This window comes from Eretmochelys imbricata, chromosome 16 (genome assembly GCF_965152235.1).
Source record: "Eretmochelys imbricata isolate rEreImb1 chromosome 16, rEreImb1.hap1, whole genome shotgun sequence".
NCBI lineage: Eukaryota > Metazoa > Chordata > Testudines > Cheloniidae > Eretmochelys > Eretmochelys imbricata.
The window spans coordinates 2582893-2599250 of NC_135587.1; the positions used below are offsets into that span (position 1 = coordinate 2582893).

At 44.5% G+C, this 16358-nt stretch overlaps 1 protein-coding gene across 6 annotated transcripts in view; it reads left to right on the plus strand.

The window, feature by feature from the left end:
• Window positions 1-16358, plus strand: part of PNPLA7 (patatin like domain 7, lysophospholipase) — a 428589-nt gene that overhangs the window by 144845 nt on the left and 267386 nt on the right. For all 6 annotated transcript variants that reach the window (XM_077836180.1, XM_077836185.1, XM_077836179.1 and 3 more), the window contains 2 exons: window positions 12089-12220; window positions 13580-13703. In XM_077836180.1, coding sequence (XP_077692306.1) covers window positions 12089-12220; window positions 13580-13703 — 256 coding nt within the window. The remainder of the gene's footprint in view (window positions 1-12088; window positions 12221-13579; window positions 13704-16358) is intronic.

Below are 16358 nucleotides of genomic sequence, written 5' to 3' on the forward strand. Positions count from 1 at the left end.
AGCAGTGTTGTGTACCAAATGCTGCAAAAAAACCTCCTCAGGTAGCAGACACCATATTAAAAAAAATTAGTTTTAAAGCAAAAATTATAAATACTGTAAACCTAAAAATAATTAAAAATAAATTAAACTCTGTCCCAGCTACAAAACAGCCTAATACAAAAACAAATAAAAATAAAAAATCATACTGCTATTGCACATGGGATGTACTAAAATGCAAATACTGCTTTATCCACCTTAAAACACAAAATGTTTTGGATAATATCAAAAAACACTAAGGTTTTAATACACTTGCTAAAGCAAAGCAAAAAATTACTGTTTAATACTTATCAATACAAATAAATGCAGTATTTTTCTGGCATAATAAAGCTAGACCTTTTAAATAAAAAATTATTATTAAAAACACACACCAACAAGCTCTAAAAGCAAAAATATAAAAAGTTAGCCCTCTCCTCATATGGCACATAAAATCCTTCTGGCTACCCCAGACCTTGAGCCAGTGGGCTGGGGAGAAAGGAAGGCTATTAAACACCAGGTGTTGTACCGAGTGGACTTCTCAAAAGGGGGTGTGCTTGTCCTTGCCTGTTGCTCCAAAGCCCTGGAGTAAAAACATTTCACTAATATCCTATATATAAAATAAATTAAATAATAAAACTAAAGTACTATATAATGGGCAATATGTATGTATTAATTCCTAAAAAAAATATTTTTTAAAAATAAAAATGTTAGCAACCTGTTAATAAACAAATATAAATATAATGTAAATACTGTGTTTACCAATAATCACATTTACTGTTTGCCACAACCAAAAAAGTCTCAGCTTTGCCCAGTTGAGGGAGGAGCTATGTAAGAGCAAAGCCATAAAGGCAGCTTTTAAATTTAAAAAAAAAAAAAAAAAAAAAAAGCCAAATGTAAAAAAAATCATTGTTAAAGTCATCTGCGGATGGCAAATTAAAAATACAGTAATGTTGCAAAAGCTGGGGAAGGCGGCCCACACTCTAAATGTCAAGTGGGTGTGTCCATACCCCATTGTAAATCGCATCTCCCCGGTAGTGTACCAGCTTCAGCTACCCGGCAAACTAAAATGGGCACAGGCCAATGAGCTCAAAACATGTTTCTCCCTATGTTTCTGGTCATGGCGTCGTGGGCTTCGGTTGTGGACCAGCCACCTGCCTGGACCGTCCGGGTTTCCAGCAATCCATAAAATTATCTAAATAATTATAATGCTAAAAACAAAAAATACCTCCAAAGGCTCTCCCTGGCTCGAGCTGCTAATGGGGCCCAAGCCATAGCGTGGTAAAAGGCTAAAGGGAAGGTGCCTTAAAAACAGTGCACAGGCCGGATAGACACAGCAGGGCCACGGCAAAGTATGTGGTGGGTGGCCCCAAACCTCCCCTGGATCCCATGAAAACAAACCCTGTTCTTCCTGTGCTGGCCTAAAATAAAAGTAAAATAAAAAGCCCTTTGGTAAGCAATAGCAGTTACTAATCTCAAAATGTAATATTGTTGTTGTAACCTTCTAAATCAAGCAAACAACATCCATAACAAAAGCCAAAAAGGTCTGTAACAAAACAACTAATAATTTAGAAAGTTTTTCATCCATGCCTCAGTTTCCCCAATACGCACATTTGTGGTGGTCTCTTTCTTTCTCTCTTGCTTTGTTAACAAAACAAGGCAGTAATAGCAAGAGCGCAAGGACACCCCAAACAGGTGGAACCGCTCTTGCTGCTTCGGGCCTGCAAAATTTGTCAGTGTGGTACAATGTATGTATGGTGGCGCATGTCTGTGGGAATTCTTGGGTGTCTGATGCTTTTGTCCTCCTTTATTGATTTTACCACTGTTCAAAATTAACCATAATAAAAAATAAAAGGTCAATTATTCATTGGCGGGGGGGAGCAGTTGTGGCTTAGCATCCTGGGAATGTGGCATCACATATTATCTGGAATTGGGTGGTCCGTTGTGACATGTGGGAGGTGGCTCCCCAAAATGACATGGCTAAACAATATGTGCTGACTACATCTTCCCAACTATCAGCACATATAAATTGCAAAGGGAAATACCTGGAAATTATGGCCTATAAAGGCCCTTCAAATAATATATTAAAAAAAGGCAATGCCAGGCCACTTTTACGAGGTGGGTCAACACATCTGCTGGGAAGGGGAGGCATCGGGATATGCCCCCACTAAGGCCCATGTGTTTACCAATACCTCTGCATGTGTTTGGAGGACCACCTACCCCAGGGTGTCCCTTAATTTGCTGTTACACTCGCAGACCCAAAATTTGTCAATGCATTGGCCCGCGGTTATGCAAAATATGGTCAATATCTGTAACTATGTTATGTTTAATTTTTCATAAATTACACCCAATGTTTTCCTGCCCTTGACTTACACCGAGGAACAACTATCCATATTCCAAACAAATGCCTCATCCTTTACCATGTTGCAGCACACGTTTAATCTAACAAAAGCTGCCTTTGCTACAGCTATCTGGATGGGGCATCTATGCCAACAGGGGGACATGTTATGCCATGTTACTAATGAAGCCAAAAGCCACTACTGACTAGTGTATGCAATTGTTCTCGCCCTAACAATTCTGTTTGTGCTATATTGCTGCTTGTGTAAAAGGCCAATGGTGACACTAGCCACCATGTCAAAAAAAGGGTAAAAACCTAAATGGTGACCCCTCACAATAAAATGTTGATTCGGGGTCAAGAGGGAGACTGTCACAAGATGGCTGCCCCCCTCCAGGGGGTCCCCTGGGTAAACACCAGCCTCATATGTTGCTAATGCTATTGTATGTATTGGAAAGAATTTTGGAAAGGGTTAAAGGTATAAATGCGGAACAAAAGGTTTCTTTACAGGCGGTGAAAGGCCGAAGGGGGAGGAAAGGAGGAAGGAACGGGTTAACTTGATGTTCCAGCTAAACCCGAAGTAAGGAGCTGATTTCAGCCCAAGGACATTGCACATACTCTGATACATGCCAAGACAGAATGGGGGGAGTCCACCCCACCGACCAGATGTGAGAAAGGAGCGTTGCTGAACAAAATTGCAGGGACCACAAAAAAAGTAAAACAACAAGGTCAGCAAAAAATAATAATAAGCGTCTCACCGCCCTAAAGCTAATATGTGTTTAAAAAAGCCACGAATGGCCGGTTTAAACTGGTACACAAAGCTTAAAAATCAAAAGCCCGCCCCCCCTGCCCACTAAGCCCCAGGGACTTAAAAACCCTCCCCAAAGCTAAAGCAAGTAAAAAATCAATAGTGGACCCTAAATAACCCGTGCCCGGGTTAAAAACTCCCGTCCACCCCTCCCCCTCTTCTTCTTACATTACACCCAGGCTTGGCCAGCCTCGGGTAGTGCGGGTGTAAGTATAAAAGTGGGTTGGGGCTTGGGATACTAACACTTTCTTCTGTCCTTTAAGTAACGTGGGGAATAAAATCCCCAGCACTCTCCGCTGTTGTTTTATTATTTTATTAATAAAGCTTTAAAACTTGGTTACTTGGTGTGTTCCGTCATCTCCTCCCCTAACAATCCTGCGTCCTCAGCCTAATCACCTGATGCCTCAGGCAAATTAGTAACAAAAATCTGTCACACCAGCACCTGTGCTTCAACCTTAAACTGAACTGTACTCAAGTGTGTGGGTGGAGGCTAGATGTAGCAATGAGAGCGCAAAAGAGTTCCTCTGTTTTCATAGGTGAACAAAGTGACCTGGTTTTGGAAGTGGAGTAATGCTTAACAGCAGAGCTTTTGCTGGAAACTGGGTCTGCGTGTAGGGTCAGGGCATATCATCAGGGAAGGAAAAGCTGGGGTAAAGGGAAGCCCTCAGAGCGACAGATTTTGAAAGACAAATCCTATAATACAGGGTTGGAAGGGAAGATACACAGGTAGGATAATGAAAACCATGGAAAATTTAATTTGTCAAACTCCACTCCTAGGAATTGTTACTGGTGGTGAGTGAACAAGCTGATATTTGGGGGCATACAACTTGTAATGTTTGGGTGATATTTGAACCCCCTGGTAATAATTACCCATTCTTCCCTGGGGTTTCAGAAACCATTATAAAGTCCCTCTCCCCCAATCTCCCTCCCTTTGAAGTTGTTTTGGTGGGGACATTCAGGAGGTCTTTGCAAGTTTATTCAATTTTGTTGTTTTTCTGTATGAATTAAGGAAAACCAAAGAAACAACACTCAGTATATAATGCAAAAAGGTGATAAGGAAGCATGTTCTAGCTATAAAACTAGGGAACTGGGAATGGAGATCTGGATTCTACTCCTGGCTCTGTTACAAACTTGCTGTGGGACCTTGGGCAAGTCATCTCCTGTCCCTTTGCCTCAGTTTCATCATATGCAAAACAGAAAAAGACTTGGAATTTCAATGGTGCCTAAGGACCTTAGAACCCAACTCCTTTTGAAATTCAGTGGGAATTGGACACCTAACCCCCTTGGTCTCCTTTGAAAAATCTTAGCTATGCTACTTACTTTGCAGGTGCTGTGAGGCTTAATTAAAGTTAAAAGAAAAGGAGTACTTGTGGCACCTTAGAGACTAACAAATTTATTTGAGCATAAGCTTTCGTGAGCTACAGCTTACTTCATCGGATGCATGCAGTGGAAAATACAGTGGGTAGATTTATATACACAGAGAACATGAAACAATGGATGTTACCATACACACTGTAACAAGAGTGGTCAGGTAAGGTGAGCTATTACCAGCAGGAGAGCGGGGGCGGGGGGAAACCTTTTGTAGTGATAATCAAGGTGGGCCATTTCCAGCAGTTGACAAGAACGTGTGAGGAACAGTGGTGGGGTGGGGGGTGCGAATAAACATGGGGAAATAGTTTTACTTTGTGTAATGAGACATCCAGTCTTTATTCAAGCCTAAGTTAATGGTGTCCAGTTTGCAAATTAATTCCAATTTAGCAGTCTCTCGTTGGAGTCTGTTTTTGAAGTTTTTTGTTGAAGAATTGCCACTTTTAGGTCTGTAATGGAGTGACCAAAGAGATTGAAGTGTTCTCTGACTGGTTTTTGAATGTTATAATTCTTGACGTCCGATTTGTGTCCATTTATTCTTTTACGTAGAGACTGTCCAGTTTGGCCAATGTACATGGCAGAGGGACATTGCTGTCACATGATGGCATCTATCACATTGGTAGATGTGCAGGTGAACGAGCCTCTGATAGTGTGGCTGATGTGATTAGGCCCTATGATGGTGTTCCCTGAATAGATATGTGGACACAGTTGGCAACAGGCTTTGTTGCAAGGTTAGGTTCCTGGGTTAGTGTTTTTGTTGTGTGGTGTATGGTTGCTGGTGAGTATTTGCTTCAGGTTGGGCTTCTCCTAGCCTACAGCACCTTCAGCCTCCTTGCCGACCTCATTGTCTTTGCTTCAAATTTGTTTAGGTCCCTCTGTATCCTATCCCTACCCTCCAGTATATCTACCTCTCCTCCCATTTTAGTGTCATCTGCAAACTTGCTGAGGGTGCAATCCACGCCATCCTCCAGATCATTTATGAAGATATTGAACAAAACTGGCCCCAGGACTGACCTTGGGGCACTCCGCTTGATACCGGCTGCCAACTAGACATGGAGCCATTGATCACTACCTGTTGAGCCCAACAATCTAGCCAGCTTTCTATCCACCTTATAGTTCATTCATCCGGCCCATACTTCTTTAACTTGCTGGTAAGAATACTGTGGGAGACCGTGTCAGAAACTTTGCTGAAGTCAAGGAATAACATGTCCACTGCTTTCCCCTCATCCACAGAGGCAGTTATCTCATCATGGAAGGCAATTAGATTAGTCAGGCATGCCTTGCCCTTGGTGAATCCATGCTGACTATTCCTGATCACTTTCCTCTCCTCGAAGTGCTTCAGAATTGGTACCAGGGGAGAGTGGGCCAGTTAAAATTAGTTTTGGTCTCTAAATAAGTTAGAAAAATGTCTTTACTGAATAGCTGGCCAACTGTGTGTATTCAATGGCTTTCCTAATCTTTGAAGCTCTCTGGTTTGCAGTTCAGGTTAAGATCTGGATTATTTGCAATGGGTGTCATTGGTGAGGGAAAAGAACTGATCTTACCTCTAGTTATGTCCCAAACCCATAGAGTCGTCTTTGCTAAAGGATGTGTGTAAATTTCTGAAGTGTGTAATTTTTTTTAAAAATTAATCTGTAGTAGTATAGCTGTCAAGGTTCCTTCCCAACTCTGAACTCTAGGGTACAGATGTGGGAACCTGCGTGAAAGACCCCCTACGCTTATTCTTACCAGCTTAGGTTAAAAACTTCCCCAAGGTACAAACTTTGCCTTGTCCTTGAACTGTATGCTGCCACCACCAAGCATTTTAAACAAAGAACAGGGAAAGAGCCCACTTGGAGATGTCTTCCCCCAAAATATCCCCCCAAGCCCTACACCCCCTTTCCTGGGGAAGGCTTGATAATAATCCTCACCAATTGGTACGGGTGAACACAGACCCAAACCCCTTGGATCTAAAGAACAATGAAAAATCAATCAGGTTCTTAAAAGAATAATTTTATTTAAAGAAAAGGTAAAAGAATCACCTCTGTAAAATCAGGATGGTAAATACCTTACAGGGTAATCAGATTCAAAACATAGAGAATCCCTCATGGCAAAACCTTAAGTTACAAAAAGACACGAAAACAGGAATATACATTCCACCCAGCACAGCTTATTTTACAAACCATTAAACAAAAGAAAATCTAACGCATTTTCTAGCTAGAGTACTTACTAATTTAACAGGAGTTGTAAGGCTGAATTCCTGATCTGTTCCCGGCAAAAAGCATCACACAGACAGACCAAACCCTTTGTCCTGACCCCCCCCCCCCCCGATTTGAAAGTATCTTGTCCCCTCATTGGCCATTTTGGGTCAGGTGCCAGTGGGGTTACCTTAGCTTCTTAACTCTTTACAGGTGAAAGGATTTTGCCTCTGTCCAGGAGGGATTTTATCGCACTGTGTACAGGAAGGTGGTTACCCTTCCCTTTATATTTATGACAATAACAATCTTTACACTGCTGCAATTTTCTTGTGCAATAAAGACCCAGTATTTGGTTGGGTTAGAGTGCCCCCACTACTGCTTTGAGCTGGTTGGCTTGATAGTACCAGAGAATATTTGGAACCGCTAGGCTACCCTGTTTAATGGGACTGTACAAAGTATCTGCTCTCACTCTTGGTCTTTTCTTATTCTATGTAAATTGTAACAGCATCCTCTGTATTCCTTCTAGAGTTTTATCTGGGGTCATCAAAGAAAGATTCTGAAACAAGAAAGATATCCTTGGCAGAATATTCATTATGACAGTGTCTGTTCTTCCCAACCAAGAAATTGCATACTTCTTCGAGTAGTGTTCCTGTGTGTGCTCCACTGTAGGTGTACCTGTGTCCTTGCACCTCTGATCAGAGATTTTAGGTAGCCATGTCTGTTTGGCCTGCATATGTGCTCTCCCTGTCTCGTGCCCTGCCTCAAGGCTGTCTAGTGCTGTGCAGGCAAACCGCCCTCAGTTCCTTCTCAACTGTTGTTGGCCTGAGATGGAGCAATTAGCAGTCCAATTCAGATTACAGTTTTTTGCCTTGAATTTTATAGTAGCTGTAGAGTTTGTTCTCATAGTATTTAGTAGAGTTTCTGTTTTAAAAATTTATTTTCACCTATTTATTCTTAAATCATTTTTTTTTAATACCTTCATTTTTCTCCCTGTCCTTGTGGACAATTTTTTCCTACCCCTCTGGGGACCAACCTCCCTGCCAAAGGTTATGCCCGACTCCCCCGGCTTCAAACGTTGCCTCTCCTGTAGAGAGGCAATACCGATCAGCGATGGTCACTCATGTTGTACTCCATGCCTCGGAGAGGCTCATGTTCCTCAGAAGTGCACCTTCTGCCAAAAATTAAAGGCCAGAACGAGGAAGAGTTGTGAGTTAAAACTTAAGCTCCTCATGATGGAGAGTTCCCTCAGGCCAGCCTCTGATCCTGGTCCTGGGACTCCCCTTGAGCAACAGTCACCCCCCGATACCATCAATCTCCAAGGAAGGAGAGCTTAAGAGTAAATCTTCCAACTCCCCTTGTAAGGCTTCTAAGAAGAGGGCTACAAGTCCCCAAACTGAGATATTGACCAGGCAAAGGAGATCTCTGGCAAGATCATTGACTTTGGCATCATGGCATGGTACCCATAGGGCTCATGATTCTTTGGGTACAGGTACTGCTATCAAGCCTAAAGACCTGAAGGGCACAAGCTGAGAACCATTGGCACCGTCTGACAGAGTTAAAAGCAGAGACTGTACTGCCTCTGCAAAATCGGCACCAGCGCATAAGTCTATCGTACTGAGCACGTCCAAGGAGCCCTCTTCTGGTTGCTCATCTCACAAGAGGCTTCTGTCTCCACTGACTCCCTCAGTACTGACAAGCCAACAGAGACAAACCTTAGCAGTACCGATCGCCCACCACCACAATACTGCAGGAGTTTTGTTTCTCCAGAGACCTTCTTGTTACTGAGACGCCAGAGTTTCCACTGCTCTGTACCTGCGCTCCGGTACCGACTACATCTCGGTCTCCAGGATCACCCTTGGTACCAGGACAGTCACCATCAGCCCCCGCGTTGGCTCCACCTTTCTGCAGCAAAGAGGAAGACAGGAGAATGACAACCTCTCCTTAGTCTTGCACCAAAGCTCACCTGAACAACACCCAGGGCCTTCCCAAGTGCATCCATGTTCAGAGCTTCAACCTACCTGGTATGGACACCCATGGGTGCCAACACCCATTTCTTTTCCCCCACCTAAGTGGCCATACTGGGACCCATAGGCAGCCTACAGAAGTTATTCTTCTAGGCTAGAGACTCTCATGTCTACTATAGAGAGACAGCAAGGCGATCTCCTTCAGTCTCTCTTTCTGGAGTCCCAGAACCTCAAGAAGAAACTTTTTTGAGGAACAGGAGGCCAGACTAGAGGATATTACTCCTCCAATGAATATCTCTTCATTCTCACTGGATGAAGCTGTGATGCCCCCTCCACCATCAATGTCAGATGATTTCAAACTCTTTCAGGACCTCACTAAGAGGATTATCAGCACACTCTAGATTCCCCTCGTAGAGGTAAAAGAATTGCATCACAAATTATTAGACATACTGTATATGACCTCCTCATCAAGGATTGCTCTCCCAGTCAGTGCAGTGCTCTTGGATCCCACCAAGATTATTTGATACACACTGGCTTCCATAGCACCGACATGCAAAAGGGCCGATTAAAAAAAATATTATGTCCAAGTCCAAGGATGTGGACTTCTATTTTCACATCCCTCATCGAATTCCATAGTCAATGCATGTGGAAGACAGCACCATACTTAGTCTATCGCTTATGACAAGGACTGGAAAAGGTTTGATGTATTCAGCAGAAAAGTGTATTCTTCTGCAACCCTGCAGATCAGGATGCAAATTTCCAGGCCCTAATGGCCAAATATGACCACACCAATTATTGGAAACATAGTGCCTTTATTGACTTCCTGCCAACCGAACAAAAAGAACAGTTTCAAGCCATCATCAGTGAAGGTCAGCTAATAGCGAGGACAGAGCTATAGACTTGTGACATTACCCAGGGTACAGTCTGGACTGTTGAACAGCTGTGTCCCCTTAATTCTCTAGCCTGGGGTGCCTTTTACACTGCTTTGCTGTCAGAACAACCACACCTGCCCTGTTCACACAGCCTTCAGCATGCAAATTCACTCCCAGCTAAACACATGAGCACTATGACTAGTCACTCATAAATTACACACTGGGTGTCACCTGCAAATTCCTAGTCCCAGCTTTGTTCCCCCAGGAATGTGCGTTTTGTGCTGCTCAGTACCCTTCTGAACAGTACAAGCTCATAGAAAGTCTGTCATTTCATCAAAGGAAAATCATAATGCACCAGCCTTGTTATCCCAAATGGAGGTTCTCCCACACTTGAATCCAAACACACTGGTTAAGATAAAACAATAAGATAAGTTATTTACTACAGAAAAATAGATTTTAAGTGATTAAAAGTGATGATGCATAAAAGTCAAGATTGGTTCTAAAAGAAAATAAATGTAAAATGCAAGCTAATGGCTAACTTAACAAACTAACAGAATTCAAAGCAAAGGTTTTCCTCACCATACACTGTGGTAAATTTCATAGGCTGTGGTAAATTTCCTTTCAGCTTGGGACCCCTCCCCCTTAGTTCAGTGTCCTTCAGGTATTCATTGATGTCATGAGCAGAGAGATGGGAGGAGGAGTGAAGACAAGCCTTATCCTCCCCTCTTTTTAATTCAATTTCTTGTGCTAGAAACGTCCTTGCTGTGTCATGGTGACAAAACAGTCCCTTGTGGACATGAAGTTTGAATTGTCTCTGTGATGGAATGTAAAGTTCTTGTTGTCACCTTTCCCCCACTGGAGAATGGCTGCTTAAGCAGGTGATAGCTCTTTGACACCTGGCTGGGGCCAGTGTGTCTTTGTCTCTGGTTTGTGGACAGCATGTTTTAGTAACAATCATACAGCAGAGTCTGATAACTTCACATATAGTGTTGCTACACATATTTTCACGGGATAATGATATTCAGCAGATTATGACTTTTCAAATGATACCTCACAAGACATACACTGTACAAAATTTATCTTAGTCTTGTGAAAGTGGTGAAGATAATAGTGTCAACCGCCACAAGACTGCACTATATGCTGCTGATGCAGCAGCCCGCTCAGTGTCAACGGCGGTGGTGATGAGACCAGCTTCCTGGTTACGAGTTTCAGGATTACCAAAGAAGGTACATACCTAAGTTCCCTGTAAGCTGCCACATAGCAGCCTATTAAGCACCACGCACGTGCTCAGGGAACCCACCCAGCTTTTCAAAGACTAATTGTAGTTTGTCTCTCTCTGTTGTGTTGGTGCACTGCTTGCCCTCTGACTAGTTCTCCCACTCTATAAGTGTGTGTGAGTTAAGGGTACACACAAACATAGAACTTCTGCACATTCATCTCTACCCGCCAAGACCCAAGCCTGTTATTAAAACTTCAAAATTAGGGACACCAAGGAATGATTCATGCAGGAAACTTAAAATGCAGAGGGATCTTTCCTTTAGTGTTATAGTAACTTTCTGTAACGTTAGGTTCATGATTCTTTGTTTCTAATGTGAATAATTTTCCATGAAAGACAAGAGGAGACACCAGGTTTGCATGAAAGGTGCGGGACTTTAAATCTAAAATCGCTGAAGTCCGTCAATGGGTTTCTCTGTGCTGCAGCTGGGAGTGAGCCTCCCAGTCAGGGTAGACAGACTTGCATTAGCAGGGCTCAACCTAGCTCGTTAATAATAGCAGTGTAGACATTATGGCTTGGGCTTGGGCTTTGAAGCCCATCTGACCAGCTAGATTTGAGAACCTGAACTCCAGCAGAAGCCACAACATATACAGTTATTTGTGGCATGCTAGCTCAAGCCCTGCTTCACAAGTCTGTTTTCCCGGGCTCACTCCTAGCTGCAGTGCAGCCATTCCCAAAGTCAGGGACCTTGTAGAGGTATGCTACTTTGTCAGGGTCTGATGGAACTAGCTGTTATCCCACTCCTTCTGTGTATGCCTAACTTTTTTGCTCTCAAGGTCAATTGTTTGAGTGTATGGGCTTCAATTACCACTTAAATCCACTGAAATTCCAGTAGCGAGCACTGTGTCATCCAGGGTGCAGGTCTCTGTCTTTTTAATTTTATTTTTAAGATCATGGTCAACTGCCAGACCTAGTAAGACTCTCAGGGCTTATCTACACGGCACGTCCAAGTGCACAAGGGGGTGAGATTTGTAAAAATGAAGTAGTGTGCCGCTCTCTGTAAAGAGAGAGAATCTCCTTAAACACTTCACTGCTGGGGCGGGGAGGCCAGTGCATAATGTACCATGGAAAACTGGAGTCTTGGGCACCAAGGGAGCAGTAGTTATGTAGATTGTATTTTTATTCCATTTCTAACGTGAAAACCCATTAACCTGATTCTCGTTGTGAAGCCTGGCGTTGCACCTGCAGCGACTGTGGTTTGCTCTGGGGAAGGTGTCTGTGTCTGTTTCTGTCTGAGTGAAGCGTTTAGGTGGCTTTGTGTTTGTTTCTCTTCTAGGATAATGCGGGTGCAGCCAAGTGTAGTGCTGGGTGTGGCCCACAGTGTTGTGAAGAGGATGTCCTCATTTGTGAGGCAGATTGACTTTGCCTTGGACTGGATGGAAGTGGAGGCTGGACGAGCTGTTTACAGGTGAGATGTGAGCAAAAGGCCCATGTTTTGTAAGTTCCAGTACCCCCGCTGGAATGATATCAAAGGTTTCAAAGTCATACACAAATAAATAAGAGTGCTTTACCTAACTGTCATCCCCCATGGAGTCACACTGCTTGCTCACTGGGGCAGGCTCATCAACAAGTGTATGAAGGGTTCATCTGTCTGCCTTTTGAGGGGTTTCTCTTGTGCCCATCAGCATAGTCTTTAAGGACTTTTCAGCCTCGTGGTTTTCATTTACGTTAGTGAGAATGGGACGCTAAATCCCTGCATGCTGCTTTGGTGTAAATTCTTTGGTACCTTTCTGATGTAGCAAAACAGATAACACATAGATAACTAAGACAATAACAATTCATATAGACAGGTTTTGTTTGCCAGTAAAGTCTTCTGTGTGTGCAGAGGATAAAAACTCGTCTCTGCCTCAAGGAGCTTACAGTCTGAAATAAACCAACTGAAAGGGAACTCAGGTTTGCCTAACAGTAAATTAAAACTGACTTTACAGCACTTAATATATGTACTGGGCCAAATTCCTCCTTGGACAGCTCCATTAGATTTCTAGAGTTAGCTGTGATTTAAATTTGATCCACTGCATGAAAGCAACAGCTGGGAGGACAAAGCTCTGATTTGCAATTAGCAGAAATAGCAGGTAACTGTAATTCTAGTTTTTTGTAGATTTTGCAATGTCATTACTAATAGAAATCTCAAATACTTGATCAGTGCATGAAAACATCGTGTGTCGATGGGGAAATTTGTTTTAAATCATATGGCCGGGCTATGCCCTAGTATTGGTTCCAATATCAAAGTTTTAAGCCCAGCTTGTATCCTATATTGTGCTAGAGACCTGAATGCCAAACAGCGTTCTGCCATATCTACAGTTGGGCTTGAACCCAGGCAAAGGCTACAGCTTCACACCATGCATAGGCTCTCCCACCAGAAGAGGAGGCTGAGGTTTGAGTCAAGCAACTCACCCACACAGTTTGTTCTCTTCTCTCTGCACAATTGCCCTATTCCCAGAGTTCAATGATTTTCCTGAAGCCTGTTTGCTTTGCTAGGGAATGTTCAAGTTCCATCTGTCTGCCTGGTGACCTAAAACCAACCAGTTGTTGATTATATATAGTAAAAGATGGAAAGTGTTTGCTAATTGCATTTGACAAATCTGTGATTAGGTTGTTTTTTTTTAATTGTTCAGTAAATGTTTTTACTCTCATCTCTGCAGAGAGCAGAGCTACTAAGGGATGGTGGAGAGGTTTACATAGAGCTGATTAGTTAATTGGTTTTTTTGAGTGCATTTGCTGAGCACAGACACCACACTAATTCATAGTATGGATTGTTCTCTCCCAGGCAGGGGGACAAGTCAGACTGCACATACATTGTGCTGAATGGTCGACTTCGTTCTGTCATTAGGATGGATGATGGGAAAAAACAACTGACTGGTGAATATGGGCGAGGAGACCTAATCGGGGTGGTAAGAACCAGCTTTAGAATTTACTTGCTAAACTTTCTAGAAAACTCTGGCTTTTTGAACAAAACAAACAAATGCGTTAATAGGTCTGATCGTAACAGCTTGTAGGTCCTGGCTTGTGCGAGTGAGGCTGTCAGCTGTTTGAAAGGGAGGAAGCTGCTGCTACCAGCAGGCTCTATGGCAGGATAGTACATATGTAGGCTGCTCATAGTCTTTTCAATTTGCTACTATCCTGTTTTGCTTCTGACAGCGTAAAGGGTACGGCGCATGCACTGTGCCGATTTCTTTCAATCAGTGTCATTTGGAATTGAAAGAGCTGGTTTGATGTTAGCGTATATCCACGTCAGGCTACTTTCTCTCCCACATGCCTCTGTTCATTGCTTGCGCTTAGTACCCAGGTTAAAATATGAAAAGGACGTCCAGCAGAGCAGTGCAGGCACTTTGCCTATCTTAAACGTAAACCAAGGGGCCCTCTGAATGCTGAGGCTTCAATTCAAACCCTCTCCTGTTTGTTCGGGCTGTTGAGGACTAACAGTTGGGTCTATAAATAGATGTGCTAATGCAACATACCATTAGGAGGCCTGCCAAGTGGGAGCTCCGTTGAGACACAGAACGATCAAATGATATTACAACATCTTATTTGCACTAGTTAAAGGCAATAGCGGCAGCATGCAGGCAGCAGGTTAATGAAGATAACCTAGTGGGTATTGGGACTGCAGGTGGGAAACACTTGTTGCAAAGTATAGTGTAGCGAGGAGGTGTGGCCTTCCGCAGAGGTGGATGCGGAGGGAATGCCACAAGCCGTCTGGTGGGCGGAGCCAGGATGACCATGACCTGCATACCAGAACAGAGGGCGGGACTGGAAGAGGAAGTATAAAAGGCTGGCCCAGCAGCTCAGTTGAGAGGGAGCCGCCAAGGGAGACAGACATTTCTTTCCTGCTGCTGGAGCGGGATGCTGAGGAGAACCACGGCTTCCCCGAGGGCATGCATGAGCTCCCAGAGAGCCCTGCCACTCCTGATGCTGAGTAGCTGCTACTGCTACCCTGGGCGATATATCCCAGGGAGACTGAGGATACCTCCTGGCTGCAGGTACACCCAAGAGGCAGAGTAGGAAGCAGCTCAGGGAAACTGTCTGATCGAGAGCTGGTCTGATACAGGATCAGCGTGTTGCGGGCAGATCCCCACTTACCCAGTGGTGAACCACTGTGCCACTGTTAGGGACCTGGGCTGGGACGTGATGGAGTTGGGCAGGCCACGTCCCCTTACTATCCCACCCCTGGGTGGCAGTATTCCCACTCCTTAGGCCGGGAGGCCTATGCTCCTCAGACATCTCTGCCGGAGCCCCGTAGACTGTGCTTGGTGCTCGCCCCTACTGGATCCCCCCTAGACAGCATGGGTAGCTGTAGTGAGGTTATGGAGTTCCAGCAGTAAGTGCAGAGTCAGAAAGAGAGAGAGAACAGAAGTTGGTGGAGGTCTTGCTACAATGGCTGTGACCCCCACCTCTGGAATTGCAATACTTGATGATCACTGAGAGCAGCGTTACTTTTGGCTCAACAGTGCTGTTGACTTCAAGACTTTATCTGATGAAGGCATGATGCCAACTGACAGTGTTACATGTCATGTATGTGGCAACCTTTTCCACTAAGCACTCTGTCAAATCTTTTTTCCTTTGGGAGATCGCGGTGAAGCTTGTTTTCATCCATCCTGGAGATGGCAAAAGCATATATTCCTCTTCGAGTGATGGTTTGTAACATGGCACACATTCACCGCTGCGGGGCCTCCTGCTAGTCGTACATGAATTAGCTTGATTCCAGCCTTGGAGCGCCTCCTTCTGGCCAGTGTGTCTCTACTGGTACTTGCTTCCTGTTAATCTCCACCACTGACCCCACATCCCTCACTGGCCTGCGGTTCCCCTTCTCCTAGGTATTGCCCCACAGCAGTGCTCCCACACTTGGGGTCCTCCCCTCCCCAGGGAACCCTGGTCCCCTAAGCCCACCTCGCCTCAGTGATCCACTGCCAGTCTTCATCTAACCCTTTCCCTCGGGCAAACTGCAGTCTGAAGTGGCCACTCATCATGAGCCAGGGGGTTGGACCTGCTGTCTCTTCCTTCTCTCGCTGTTTCCCCACAGCCCCAGGACCTCCTCAGGCCATGGAAGCAATGCCTCAGCCTGGGAGTTCATCAGGCTGGAGCTCCTCAGCTTCTCCCACTCCTCCCAGCACTGCTCTCTCCAGAAGGCTGGAGAGAGACTGGCCGCCTTCTGGCCCTGCAGCCCTTTTATAAGGTCCAGCCTGGCCCTGGTTGGCTGCATCCCAGCCTTCTTTGATTGGCTTCCAGCCCCAGCCCTCTCCAAGGGCTGGCTTTTAACCTTTACTGAACTGGAGCGAGGTGACCGCCCCTCTACGTGATTCCCATATGGATTCCAAATGTGGATGCGCATGCATGCCATGTGCTGGAGCCGGAAGGTTTTTATAGCAGTGCCCTTTGACCTGCATTTGTGTTCCCCTCCCCAGCGTGTTTGCAGCTGAGGCTATAATAGGCCATGCGGGTTGATGCTGCTCCACTTCCCTCTTACTGCCGCATGGTTGGAGTCGGAGCCCCTGTTCCTCCTTACTTGTAGCTCCACTAAGAGAGTACTCTTTGCCCTTTCATCTGTACAT